The sequence below is a fragment of the Motacilla alba genome, chromosome 14 (genome assembly GCF_015832195.1).
Source record: "Motacilla alba alba isolate MOTALB_02 chromosome 14, Motacilla_alba_V1.0_pri, whole genome shotgun sequence".
Lineage (NCBI taxonomy): Eukaryota > Metazoa > Chordata > Aves > Passeriformes > Motacillidae > Motacilla > Motacilla alba.
In genome coordinates this window covers 2,467,259-2,482,119 of record NC_052029.1, presented here as the reverse complement: position 1 = coordinate 2,482,119, position 14,861 = coordinate 2,467,259, and the positions used below count along the sequence as shown (strand labels likewise).

The following is a 14,861-nucleotide window of genomic DNA, read 5'->3' as shown; positions in this document are numbered from 1 at the left end:
TAGGCATAACATTACTTAAGACTTCCAGAACTTTACATCGATGCTGTAAAATGTTCCACCCTGGCATCTTTTCAAAGGACTTGATGAGAAGCAAACCTACCAATATAAGTTCAGAATTTTCTTTTTCAGAGCAAGAGGGAAGAAGAAATAAACTCCAAATGGACTGGCCCCAAGGTTCAGTAACAGCTCAGCTATTATAAAAACCAGGCATGATTCGCAGAACTACAGCTGATCTATACCAGTGTTAAATGCACTTAATGATTAAGACACTCAGACCTTTTTACAGGAGAGAACTGTTTTGTCAAACATTTTTTATAATTTAAATCATTAGCATTTTGATTTAAGTTGTTTCTAGCAGCAAGAAACACAACCAAGTAGCTCATCTCCTCCCCAAGGCCCCACCTACATCCAAAACTGTTTCATAACTGGAATCTACTGACCTGCCTCACAATGGAACACCAGTTAGAAGTTGCCACACCCTTTAGAAAAGATGTGTGCTTGAGCTCAGACTTCCCCAATTACTGTGTATTTAAGTACATTTATGTATTTAAGTATTTAAGTAATATGTATTTAAGTAATAAATTGCATTCAATGATCAGAAATGGAAATTCACTGGTATATTTATCCTTGTACAAGATTGTTAACAGCTACTGAGTTTGTTGGGACACTGTCAAGAGTTTATTCCTCCATTGCACACGTACTCAACTTTGGTTTAACAGTTTCAATGGTGACAGCAGTAAGAGAAATACTCACGTTGTTGGTTTCTTTTGTCACTGGCATTTTTCAGAGGAAGGCACACGGGACAGTCGTGCCGAGTACAATTCTTCCAGTGGGAGATGATTTGTCTCGAAGATGCACAATGAGCAACTGCAGCAAGGGAAATCAAGAGTTAAGAGTCACTCCTTGGTTAATTTCTTTTGAATTATTTCATTTTTAAGAGTAACTCTACTCTTTCTCCTTTCACAAGCAATACTAAAACCACAAACAAGTAAATTTTTTTGATCCACCAGCAAATGAAGGAAACTAGTCCTAAAATTTAAGGCAAAGACATGGTGGACACTACACCCTCCTTATCTAACAGAGATGAAAAGGATGATTGCAAGGCTACACTGCTACCATCCTACTTCCAAAAGGCAAATCTTGCAATACTGTACATATAACTAAGTAGAACTGAAATGTCTTGTGATCCAAGTGCAAATAAAGGAAACTAGTACTGAAATTTAAGACAATGACACGGTGGATATCACACTTAATACAACAGAGGAGATGAAGAAGATGCTTGCAAGGCTATACTGGTACCACCCTACTTGAGGAGGGCAAATGTTGCATTCTGTTTTCTCAACGGGCAGAGCTGGGAGCAGCTTAACCATGGAGCCAGTGCTGACAGTCCCTCGTGCCAGGCACAGGGGACCCTTGGGCCGAGAAGAGCAGTGTGGTATTTTTGGGGTCCCCCACGGCAGGAAGGAAATAATGAATCTGACTCCATATTCTTAGAAGGCTAATTTGTTATTTTATGATTTATATTATATTAAAGAATGTTATACTAAACTATACTAAAGAACAGAGAAAGGACACAGACAGAAGGCTACAAAGAACGATGATACTAACGAAAAACCCGTGACTCCTTCCAGAGTCCCGACACAGCCTGACCCTGATTGGTCATTAAGGTAAAACAATTCACATGAAACCAATCAAACAATGACCAGTTGGTAAACAGTGTCCAAACCACATTCCAAAGCAGCAAAACACAGGAGAAGCAAATCAGATAATTATTGTTTTCATTTTTCTCTGAGGCTTCTCAGCTTCCCAGGAGAAGAAATCCTGGCGAAGGGATTTTTCAGAAAATACGACAGTGACAGAGCAAGGCTGGGGACAGGGAGGGCTCACCTTGGCAGGCCTTGCCAGCCTGGCAGTGCGTCATGTGGTTGAGGACGTTCTTCATGGTGCGGCAGTGCGGCAGGGCGCAGGCGCGCACCTCGCCGTTGGCCTGCTCGCGCCGCTGACACTTGTGGGCGTGGAGCAGCAAGACCAGCTGCTGCTGGATCAGCTTGCGCTTCTCGGGGTCTGCCGTGGGCCCGGTGGCCATGGCCTGCGTGGGGACGATTCCCACTTGCTGGACTTGGGTTTGCATCTGGGACTGAGAGAAGAAAGGAGAGTTCAGCCTCGTGCCGGCGAGCGGCGGTTCTGGTCTTCATCTTGTACAAGGATTTGAGTATCACAAAAGTGTTCACTGTGCTACAAGGGTTATTGCACCACTCTCTGCAGTGTTCTCTAACACTTCTAATGCTCAAACAACATCAGTGTATTGAGAGTTAAACACTCTGTTAAAACACTTACGTGAACAAGAGTTTAAATTATAAGCCATTCAAAATACTGTTTATTGGAGACACCATAATTCCAACAGCAATGAGCTCTTATCACATTCAGAGGTGGAATTCTTTAAGGTCCCTTCCAACCCACACCATTCTATGATTCTATGAATTCGAGCTTGTTTAGTACTATATTTTCATACTATAGATCAGATTTTCATATTACAGGTTTTACACACATCAATCCTAGTTCCTCGTCCCTAACCAAAAGAGAAGTCCAATGGGAGAATTCAGTCAAAATTCTATGACTGTCTCCATGTATTACAGCAAAAGGCAGAGCTGATTTTCAAAGCCTAAGTTAATCCTTTTTTTTCTCCAAGTGATATTCCTTCCACAGAGAAAATTCCCAAGGCAAGCTGGATATAGTTTTCTCCTAGGAAGGGCCACCTAAATCTGGGTTGCATTATGGCTACTGAAGGGAACTAGAGCTACCACAGGGTGACACCGGATTCTATCAGCTTTAAAATCCAGTGTTTTCCTTCCAGCACCCATCCTTTATGGACACAGTTCTACACCAAGGCCTGAGCTCTGCCTGACAGCTGCAAACCCACTGAGCTCTTCAGTTTAAGGCACAGCTCATAACAGTGCAGAGGAGAAACAGCCTCTTTAACAAGTCAATTATTCAGACAGATTAGGCAGCTTTTCTACCTTCCTGGACAAATGTAGAAACTTGACTTTCAAAATTAAACATATCCACAGCCTGCAATGACTCCTCTAGCAGGAACAGATATGGGACTGCAAAAGTGCTGCAATCCCTGTGATTTGCAGCCTGAATTGATCTTATGGACAAACAAGCAACTGTCCTAAGAATCAATCTGATCATGCACTGTGAAAACAGGTTACCACAGGAAAGCTCACCAAATTCCAAGCTACCTAAGGAAAACCAGCCCTAAAAAACACTTTAAAATAGAATACAGGAACATCAGGATTATGCTGGGGAGGTAAGAGAGGAAATAGTTCAGTAGAGCCTGCAGAGCTACTAACCTACAGCCTACTACAGCCTGTGTAGAAAAGAAAATCAGGTTTAAGTGTCAGCAGACACCATTTGAGCCCATTCTACTTCTGACCTTTGAGAAGGATTCCCCAGGAAATTCCACAGCCGACAAAATCCTAATTTTCTCAGATCAACACAAAGTTCCCTGCACAAGTTCTTCCTAATCCAGCAGCAAGCTTTGTCCCTGCACATCAGGTTTTGGAGCTTGCTTTTCTTCTGGGGAATGAAGCACACAAGATCACATAGAAGACACCATGTCTGGTATTTGATGGAAGTGGAGACTCTGCCACTTGATAATGATTATAAGTCTTACACAAAGAGGAATTGCTGAATCTGTTTGTCTTGAACTTTCAAGAGAAAGAACAATAAAAGGAATAAGGGGGTGAATGAAGAAAACCCAGGAACATCTGCTCCCACTGCATGCAGCTGAAATTCAGTCTTCCATTTCTCCTGTGAGCAAATCCATAGAGCAGAGAGGTTTTGCTGAAACAATTCTTGGGTCACAAATAGGAAACAATTAGTTCAGCTAATCTACAGAAAAATACAGGGATCATGCCAAAGAAAATCTTGTTGGAAGCGATGCTTTCATCCCAGTCAAAGAATTGTTTCCCAAGCCAAGTCCTCCTTTTGTTACTACCCTTCCAGTTAACAGACACAACTGCAGCTGTATCAGCACAGATGTCCTGACCCAGAAGGGATACTTGAAGACTGAGTAACAAAAAAGGCAGAATTGCAGAGTATCAGTGGTTTGAAGAACAAAGCAGTCTCACTCCAATCAGTGTGTTGCTGGTAGGCACAAAAACCCCTCAAAATATAAAGCTTCTTCAGGTTGCTTCACCTGACTGACTGACAATGCTCTTGCTGAAGCAGGAAGTTCAGGCACTTTTGGACCCACAATTAAAATAAATAATTCAATAGTCAGATAAACAAGGCAAAAAAGGTATTTTTGTTTCTCTTGCCACCTGCTCCACCATCAACAGAGCAAATGGATCAGGGGTTGGAAATCTGCTAAAACCTCTGACAGAGATGGGAATGTCAATAATCACTTTTCTAGAAACCGAGTAATACATACTTCTGTAGGGTAAGGCAGCTGTTAATACCCTTTAAAATTATGGAAACTCATTCACAGAGGAAGATGGTTCTGCCCTGTCCCTATCCTGAAGGGCAAAAGCTTCCTGCACGTCTGGGCAGCACAGATGCACAAGTATCTCGTTCTTGTGGACTTGGATGGACCCAAAGTTCCCTGGTGGTTTTACTTTACTGAAGTGGCCAGCAATTCTCAATGTTTTTATGCATTTTTATTCAAAACCACTCGACATGGTCGAGATGGAACACTATGTACCTTTTCTTAGAAAAGCAGGCAGTAGTCTCAGCAGCAGTGGCAATCTTACAGCAGGTAAACAGTGCAATATAGAACTCTGCCTCAGCTCCACTCTACAGAGCATTATGGTTTTAAAATACTTTCCTTCTGTAATTTCTGCTTATTTCCATGCTTTTTTCCTTCTCCCTGATAGAAGAATGTGACTTTCAGTGTACGAGGACAAATCCTGTGTTTAAAAAATGCCTTTTAGCTCTAGAAAAGAGGTTTGTAACCACCAGCAGATCTTAGTGAGGTTATTAAGAATCCACTGCCACAAATCCCACACACAGGTACATTAAGGTGAAACTGCCCCAAACTTCTTCAGTTCCCTTCCAACCACAGGCTTAAAGTCGATCCTGAAGGTCCCTTCCAGAGAAGGAAGAGCAGGCACAAAGTGGATACACACATGAACTGCAAACGTTTCAATTTGCAATACATATAAAAATAGAACTTTCAGTTAGCAATATTTCTATCTGAGTTAAGTGTTCATAGTGTGACCAACTCCAATAATGAGTATCCCAATACTTTTCCAGCAAGATTCAAAAAAGTCTTTCCTGCCCACAGGGTTTGCAGGGACGCTCTAGTAAGTGCTGAACCAGCTCTGTAGAGCCCAGGGAGCATCATTCTGTCCCAAACTGAAGGACAGCTCAAGCAGCAGCTACTGGGGGGCATCAAGGCCAAAGGCATTCCCAGTGCAGTCACTTGATGACAAGAACTTCCCTGGGAAAGTGACACAGAACCTGTTTACACTTCTTGCAGTTCACGTGGATGGTGTTTTCCCTGGCTCCACAAGCATGGAATGAGCAGCCTGGTCCTGTCCAAACAGGAAGGATCCTTGTGACACCAGGAACCCCAGGGTCTGCTTTGGCCCCAGAAGCTGGAGGCTCACATGTGCACAAATGGGCTGAGATGAGCACTGCATGCACCAACATTTGCATTTGTGCCCCAAAACCCTGCAGGGCTGCATTTCCTCAGCCAAGGAGCAGGAGGAATCAGAATCTGAGTCGGAATGGTGGGCAGAAAGCTCCACAGGAGAGGAAAGGAGGCTTCCTGAACTGGACACAGCCTCAGAAGGCCATCCTGCTGTCCGGAGGGAGATAAGTGATGTCAGCCTATAGCACCAACCCAAGCACTGGCAGTGCTCTAGGAAATGAGGAGAGGTAGGAAGGTATCCAGCTCCTGAACACCAAGCCAACAGAGTCCCAGAACCATTTCGTTTGGAAGAGACCTCTGAGATCATCAAGGCCAACCTGTGCCCAATCCCCGCTTTGTCACCAGCCCAGAGCACTGAGTGCCACCCCCAGGCCTTCCTTGAACACCGCCAGGGATGGGGACTCCAGCACCTCCCTGGGCAGCCAATTCCAGTGCCTGACAAACCTCTCTGGGAAGAAATCCTCCCTGATGTCCAACCTGAACCTCCCCTGGAGCAGCTTGAGGCTGTGGTCTTAACATGAAGAATGTGTTTAGAGCTCAGGATTTATCTCAAAGCTTTGGCACTGACATGGATAAAGGCAGAATTTCCATGTCAAGGATAAACAGAAATATTTTCAACTTTCAACTTCCACCTCTGAGGGTGGCACTGGCAAATGAACCTGCAAGCCCATGACAACCTCAAAGGTGAGAAGACTCCGATGGTCAGGCCACAGAAAGAACCTGAGTACTTGGTCAGTGCACTTCACTTATAATTGCTAATGGAATTTTGTTTTAAAACCAGCAAAGGTCTCAATTCTATGCCATTGAATCTGCTAGGTATCAAGGCTGGATAAGCATCTTTCTTAAGGATACACTTCTGGAGTTTTATCTCATCTTTCTGACTTGCAGGACCAGCAAATACAAAGAAACATACACTGAAGGAGTGTTTCAAAGTAGAAAAAAGGGACAAAATACAGGAAGGTGTAGACAGATTCCAGCTCTCACATACAGGAAATTGCCTGAGCAAAATATTGAGGGGTTATATACCCTACATAAACCTCAGTATTTTAATGGGGGACAAAACAGCCTGAGGAATGAGGAACATTAAAAATCCCAGACAGCAAATCCTGAATAGAAGAAAGGATAAAGCACAAATGAGAAATTTGTAAGGGAAGGAAAGCCATGCTGTTGGAGTGCTGGCTATGGAGCACCTCAGCTGCTGGAATAGGGCAGGACACAGCAATGGATACTCTCCACTGTTCTATTTGCATATGGGGGAGGGGAGAGTGGAACACAGGCCACAGCATTGGGAAAAGATTAATTCCTCTTTGTCAGCTTTTGCCAGCCTGGCACTGTATTTACAGATGATGCAAAAGCTAAAATATTCCACCATTCAAAGCAATCCACATCCCCAGGATGAACTCCTGCACTAAGGCAAGACACAGATGCTGTGCTCCCAACAAAACATCCTTTCCCTGGCACTGAACACTATCTGCTGGATTTGTTTCCAGGTTATTAAGATCTTCTCCTTTAGACCTAAGTAGAGCCTTTTCCCAGCTGTCCACTGTTGTAAATCAGGTGGGATTTTCTTAAGGAAGGGAAAGAGTGAGCTCGACTGTGAACGAGAAACTGAATTTCAGCGTGGAGGTCAGGGCAGGCACAGGGAAGGTGAGCACAGCTGACAGCAAGCCCAGCAGAGACTGGGAGAATGCTGAAGAGAGCAGCAAGCAGACACTCAGCATACTGCCAGTGCAAGAGCCACAGACCTTTCCACAGGGACAGAGGAGAGTGGCTGTGCTGCAAGAGAGGAAAAATCACAGAAAGGGTCAGAACACAGGTCTCCCTCCCTGGAAGGGCACAGGAGTTAAGTGACTCTTCATAAAGCCTTCTCTTTCTGGTCTCTCGAATAAAATACCAGTTGTCTATTTTAAGTAGCTACAGTTCTACTTGCTCTAATTAAACCTGGCCTCCCAGTTTAAAAGCTTTCTTCCTCTCCCTCAGAGGTCTGCAGCAAGGCACACCTGATACACCCTCACCCCCCAGTCACTTCTTCTGTCTTCTGATCAAAATCTGTTATTACAGAAATCCATAGGACACAAAAAGAAACAAAGAAGAACACAACAGAGAGTTCCTGATGCAGTTTAGCAAGAGATGGGGAGGAAAAAAAAGCACAGGAGAAGACATGCTGCTCCAATTCTAAGTCAAAAATTGAAGAAAAATTATTTCCTTCACTCCTAAAAAGCAATATTCTCTCAACTCCATCTGCTGGTCATAGGGATAACTGTGAAACCACGCTGGTGTCTGGAAGCCAAACTTCCCCCATTGTGCTCCTAAGCCATGCAGAAATTCCAGATTTACTGGTATGCCCACAAAGGAACCATCCACCACCACCCTTGGAACGGGCAGCACTGCAGGGAGCACAAAGCTCCAGCAGCCTTGATGGAAAAGCCTCACAGGGCTCCCCCCCCCAGCAGCTCCTCCCAGAGCCTGCACACTCCAAAACCAGAGGCTGCTGGCTCCCAAACTGGCTGCTGGCTCCCAAACTGGCTGCACACCACGCTGAGAGCCCGAGAGCAGAGCGTGGCTGGCATCCACAGCCCAGGGATTGTGCATGATCTCACCAGCACAGCACTGCCAGTCCTCCAGCAGAACCATTTCAGCAGCACTGAGGCTCAGCAAAGTGTCACCAAAACTTCCAACATCAGAAGCAATGTTTTTCTTTTGGAAACAAGCCTTTCACTCAAGTTTTCAAGCTGCCCATTCTGCCCATTACCATTAACACAAAACAAACAAACAAAATCAATCCATCCTGCTGGCACTGAAAATTAATACCTTAATGCTGACCTCTTAATCATTTTAATAGCATAAGGTTTGTTCTTCTTTTCTAATTAAAGAGATTAATCCAAACGTGCTTCTCAGGGTGTAGTGTAAGGTCATGCCTGGAACATGGGCTGCAGTGAATTAACACTTCAGAGACCCACTTTACTGGGCAGGCGGCGGGGGACTGGAGAGTGCTGCTCTCAGCAGAGTGGTAGCCTGAATTTGGATCAAAAATCCAAATCCACAGCTGCAGCACATTTATCCTGGCAGCCAGGGTTATGCCCGGCAGTGGGAAAAGTCCTGGTTACTGTTGGGGACAGGGGTGTCACACAGGTTGGTGTGAATGGTTAGAATAATGTGGGTTAAGAAACTTAACCATCTTTTACCTTTGCAGCACACATATAAGGTGTAAGGCTAAAGACTGAAAGGAGTATTTAAAAGTATTTTGCTTTTCAGGACATAGGAGTCCTCAGACAATGGCTGCACTTTTCTGCTTCCTCTTCTGTTGTTTAAATACCCCCTGTGGTAACCACAGTGCTCGGTGCCATGCTGCAATCTGGTTTCCTGCCTCACACCACCAGTGATCTCATTCACGTGGGTTTGTCTCTCACATGGAATAGTACTTTGGGGGCCCTTTAAGATAAGGACAGTATAGAGGGCTGGTTTAGCAAGATATGTGGTTGCACTCATCCCACAAAGGACCCTGTATGGGGTTTTTTTGGTTTTTTCAAATATGCAGTTGTCTTTCACTGGCTGTAGTGGATGGAGCCTGAACTGACCCTGCCCAGGTTCATTTTGGATGGATGTTAACATAACACAATAGCCTTTTCCACATCACTGCTGCCTCCCTCAGGGAGCAGGACAGGCCGTGTCTCCAGGCCAAGCACATTAAATAAACCATCATCTCCAGGGACTAAAGCATCCCAGGACACAGAAATGGCAAGGGGATTGCAGCAAGAACACACGGCACGATTGCAGCTCTGCTCTGGGGACCTGCCTCTGTCACCAGCTGCTTTGCACAAGAGCCACTTGGGCCACATTTTGGTTGCCCAATGTGAGTGACAGATGTCACTTGGATGTGTGTTTCTGTAACTCATGGCACTGCTGTGGATGTTATTTTACCCTTAGGTAATGCCTTAACATATCAAATAAGATTTAGCAAGCCAGAGCCTACAAACCTCAAGTTCTGAGTCAGCAGATTCTGTCAGTCTCACTTTCCTTGTGCCTCTGTGCTTAAAACTGGGGCAACACATCTTTATCTCAGAGATGTGCTGTGAAAATGAACTAATCCAAAGTATAAACCTGCTCCAGTGCTGACTGCCACAGGAAAGAGCATTTGGAAATGACCAAGTGAGATATATTACAACATTCAGCCAGCAATGCCCACAGCTACACACCGAGCTGCAAAAATAGAACTAAATGTTGACTGTGTGCTCTTTCCAGGGGCTCTGTTCATATTGTTCACTGAATAAAGCAAAGTCCCTGTGGAAGGAATAACATATGGCCATGGATGTGCTATTATCAAATAATTACACTGCCTTACCCACTGTTGCCAAATAAAGGTTAAATTCTAACAAGTGTGACATTTCTTTTTAAGTTCTTGGCTTTGCAATAAAAATGTTCAGATGGAAATTCAGTTTTTGAAGTTAGACCCCTGTCAGGACCACCATGCCTCTAACCCCCACAAGAGCTGAGACCTTTGGGCTCCACAGTGCCAATGTCTGTTGGCTGAAATGCCCATTACTCTCTGTGGTGGTGTGGGAGAAAAAAAGATATATTGCACATGCAAAGCTTTTGACACCTGAGAAACAAAGACAAACGGTTCTGATTGTTCTCTCCGTTGGTATTTTTGACATTTTGAAACTGCAATTGATACTACTGGGAAAGTTTCCCTTACTTTCCTCTTTCTCTTGGACAAGATGGGAGAAAGAAAACAGTTTTTGATATTTCTCTCCCATCACCTGACAAGCCCTGATGGCAAATGCCTTTTTTTATTCCACCTGAACATTGACCACTATGTTCTATACTAGTAAGTGAGTATATTAAGACTTAGATTTTCCCAAACCTGACTTTTAAATGAGCACAAAATTAGGCTTTAAAATCACCCAGTCCCTGAGATGAACAGAGCATTTTGACCTGCAGGTTTTCTGCAGCATCAGGACAATAACTCACTTGCTTTACACCTGATCCAAACACTTAACACAATCAGAGTAGTCATGCAGCAAATTGTCTTTTACAAATATTCTGCATGAGTGCAAGTGGTGTTCTGAACATGGTGTTAATCCAGTCACAAGCTCCTTTTCATAATCATAAACAGCAAATGATGATATTAGAGAAAGATTTCACAGCGTAACTAGAGGAAAATTAGGAAGTGATTCTCTAAAATCAGGAGAAAAGAGGAAGTTTATTGCATCCTCTTGCCTCTCATACAGAGCTTATTAGTGACAGGCAGGTAGCAAACACAGTGATGGAAGAGCAAGCACCGGTTGTGCCAAAAAATAGTTTTTTTGGATTTAAATTAAAAAATAAGCAATTTGCAGGTCTCACAAGTTTCTATAGTAACTGCTATCATGTATAAGGATATAAAACGCAACAAGCTGGAGTTTCCATAGAAACAACACAAGCAGTTTGATTAATACGCAACATCCTGAGACAAATGGGAATATTTAATTTAACTTTATAACGAGAACTCTGGTAAACATCAGACTATAAACTTGTAAGGTGTCCTAATAAGAACTGTTCTTGCAAGTTTGTGACATGCAAGTCATGCACAGTATAAAGTGAGAAGCATCTGGGGTGTTTACCACATCACTTTCAAAGGATATGAGGTACTATTTAGTTTCAGGAAGGTGGTGATGGACCCAATACATTCTAATTGACCCAACATATTCTAACTGACACACAGAGCCTGAAGAAGACATTTTTATCTGGTTTGAAATGAAATATACCAGCCAAAATGAAAGGATCCAATGCAGTTTTTATAACTGTGATCCTTGAGAAAGTATAACTACTGCATAAACACGGACAGAAGTTTTATATACACACTGCAGAGTGGAAGTGAGGAACCACAGGACAACTCTGATGCTTAAATGACCACGGAGAAGTAATTTGATAGTGTTGCAGAAGGTGGATCACCCAAGAACTTAGAAAGCACTAGGAAGAGGTAAAGAATGCTGGAAGCAGCAGGTCCAACTCACCATGTTTGGCACACTGGTGACGGGAGTACTCTTGATGTCGGCAGGGAAGGGAGACAGACTATTGGCCATGCCTGGCTTGTTCGGCAACTGAGGATTCACTCCTGCAGCTCCCATCTGCTGCCCTCCAGTTTGACTGAAAGGTTGCCCAAAGGGAGTAGTGTTACCTGTCATTCCCAACTGGAAAAGAATGAATGAATGAAGTGATTAGAATTTTTGTGATTCTAAAGGGAGATTAAAAAAATGCAAACATACGTCAAATAATCCATCTTTGCATTCGTAGAGATCAAATTCCAGTGGAAGTTTCTCAATATTAAACTCTCAGTATTAAATTCACAATTTCACAACTTTTACCAAGTTAAAATATATCCTAAAAAGATGTTTTACAAATATATACTGCTGTGTGGGGCTGAAGTCTTGCAATTCAACTTACAAAATCAAAGGAAAATACAAGCTCATCCTTCTCAATCCACATGAATAGAAATTGCTTTTTCCAACACTACAGGAACTTTGGAAGAGCAAACAAACTTCAAATGCTGTGATACTTTGTGCATTGTGAGCACAAAGCATGACTTTGTACACAGACAGATGGGAAGGGAGGGGAATATATAGAAGCATCGAGCAAATGGTTATCAACTTATGTTTTGGTACTTGAGGAGAAGTGTCTGAGCAAAATGATGTCTAAGACTGACAAACTTGATAAATGACACCCCAAGAACTTCCCAAGACTAGAAAACAGACACAACTCCCCCTGAATGACTGGAGATAACATTGTACATCCAAAGAGCCCCTTGGCCTGCAGGAGCCTCCCCCATGGTGAAATCTCCTCCACTGGAACCACAAAATCACTGAGGCTGGAAAAGACCTCTAAGATCACTGAGTCCAGCCTGAGACCCACTACACCTTGTCACCAGCCCAGAGCACTGAGTGCCATCTCCAGGCTTTCCTTGGACTCCTCCAGGGATGGGGATTCCACCACCTCCCTCGGCGGTCCCTTACAATGCCTGACCACCCTTTCTGGGATGAAATTCCTCCTGATGTCCAACCTGAACCTCCCCACACACACCTTGAGGCTGTTCCCTCTCATCCTGTCCCTTGTTCTGTGGGAGCAGAGCCTGACCCCCACCAGCTGCCCCCTCCTGTCATGGAGTTGTGGAGAGCCCGAAGGTCCCACCTGAGCCTTGTCCTCTCCAGGCTGAGCCCCCTCAGCTCCCTCCCATAGGATCTACTCAATAGATCACTTTTGTTCACCCTCCTGCCTTGCACTGGGAGGATTTTTAGGTGACTTTATGACCTGGTCCTAAATATTAATCCAACCACTGAGAAAACTCTTTATTTGAAATAGTAAATCCTATTTTATTTTCCTCCTCCCTTTACCTCTCCAGCCTTTCCTTTGTCAACACAAAAATGGACAGAACGGTGCTCTATGGTCCTGGTCTCTTCCCTTCCCTTGCCAGCAGGGACTCAGGGACTATGCCCAGAGCTGGAAGAAGGACTGCTCCCATCAGCTTATCACAGCAACAGCCTCATAATGAGGGATTATTCAGGGGTTGCTTTTTATGCTTACAGGAATGGGGCTGGACGAGCTGTTGAGGAAGCACCAGTTACAAGCAGCAAATTACACTGGGGCAGAGTCCAATAAACACAATTTGACTGGGCCTTGTCCTCTTTGTCCCTGTACTTTGTACCCTCTGGTTTCAGACAGCTGGCCCTGCCACTCTCCAAGCAGCTTTCTGTTAGGAAATGCTCCCTTTCCCTGCATCCTGCCCAGTGACTGTTGCCAGATTTGGGCCTTTCTTCACTGTACAAGACGTTCTATCTTTACACATTAAAAAAATCCCAAAAGCTGTTACTTTGCAATATATGAGGTTATCAAATATGTGCTGTGTCCCAGAGTAGAGCTGAATAATTCAAATAGCAAGTAAGACCAAAAATTAGCATCTAAAGTTTAGTCCCAAGACTGCCTTTAAAGAGAAGTGATGTTAGCTGCTATGACATTGCACAAATATCAAGAATTTAATTTTCTGTATTTCTGTGTTTGTTTTGCAGACTGCATGTTCAGAGAAATTATTTTAATTATTATTTATTACACCACAGATTTTGGCAGCTTTCTCTGAAGAATTAATAGCAAAGCATTTAATAAAATTACCCACTCAACCCACTATTTCAGACAAGGTATGAGAAAGTGTCATCTGACAACGACAGCTGTTCATTAATGCTGCAGGGGTCTATCAGATCAACAGCAAAGAAAATTTCTGAAACTAAAAGTGACATTCTGAGAAAGCTTAGGAGAACTACTGAAACCTTTCAGAAGCCAGAAATAGGAACATTAACTCTGGGGCTGTTAGTCAGTCTCCTCATGTCTAATTCCTAACTACAAACTTTGTTGTTGGGAGGACTTTGCCCTTCCAGTCTTCTCTGAACTTGCTTGAAAGTTTGGAGTTTTTTGAATGGAATAATATACAGACTTCTCTGGCAACCACCACTACACTTCCTGCAGATCTTTACAGTCACCACCAGCACTGGGAGAGCCATGGGGAGCCCAGACTGGGAGACGGGAATGCTGCTCAAACCTCTGCCCACGGCTCCATGGGCCAGCCCATGGCAAGCAGAGCAGAGCCCTCCCAGGGCCTGGCAGCTCATGGATGGAGCAGCCTCAGACACCAGGGAGGAGATGGAAAAGGTCAGGGCAGGCAGTGAATGCCCAACGGATGTGCTGAGCCTGGAAGCCTGGTGTTGAAAGCTTCTGGCAGAATTTTACACAGCTGCATTTTCAAAGAGCAGAAGAGAGATTTTCTTTGGGCAGTGAGAATGCTGAGCAAATTTACCTCAAATTTAAGTTCTTGCTCCAAAAAGAAACGGAGAGGTGTTCTCATGTGGTTATCAGGAAATATTAATGCTTTTTAATTAAAGGAAGAATGTTTAAAGATAGGTTTTTAGGAAAATTATTAGAAATATTTTGGGCTTGAAAGACAGTTTTAAAGTTTGTTAAAACTCTAAATGACTAGAAGATCCCTAAAGCACCGAGGCTCTGCAATCCTTACAAGTACTACCACATGGTTGTTTCACTTTAACATTTCCTTTTCAACAGATCTTGTTATTAGACAGATCACAACTCTGTACAACAACAAAGCAACCTTTCAAATCTTCCAAGCTGAGTGCTTAATAGATGAGGATACTTCTTCCTACTCTAGGTGGTCATTAAGTAATAA

The 14,861-nt window shown here is 43.6% G+C and overlaps 1 protein-coding gene across 5 annotated transcripts in view; it reads right to left on the bottom strand.

The window, feature by feature from the left end:
* LOC119707065 (CREB binding protein) overlaps positions 1-14,861 on the bottom strand; it is a 96,906-nt gene that overhangs the window by 46,365 nt on the left and 35,680 nt on the right. For all 5 annotated transcript variants that reach the window (XM_038151560.1, XM_038151557.1, XM_038151561.1 and 2 more), the window contains 3 exons: positions 11,653-11,829; positions 1,888-2,137; positions 754-867 (listed from right to left, as the gene is read on the bottom strand). In XM_038151560.1, coding sequence (XP_038007488.1) covers positions 754-867; positions 1,888-2,137; positions 11,653-11,829 — 541 coding nt within the window. The remainder of the gene's footprint in view (positions 1-753; positions 868-1,887; positions 2,138-11,652; positions 11,830-14,861) is intronic.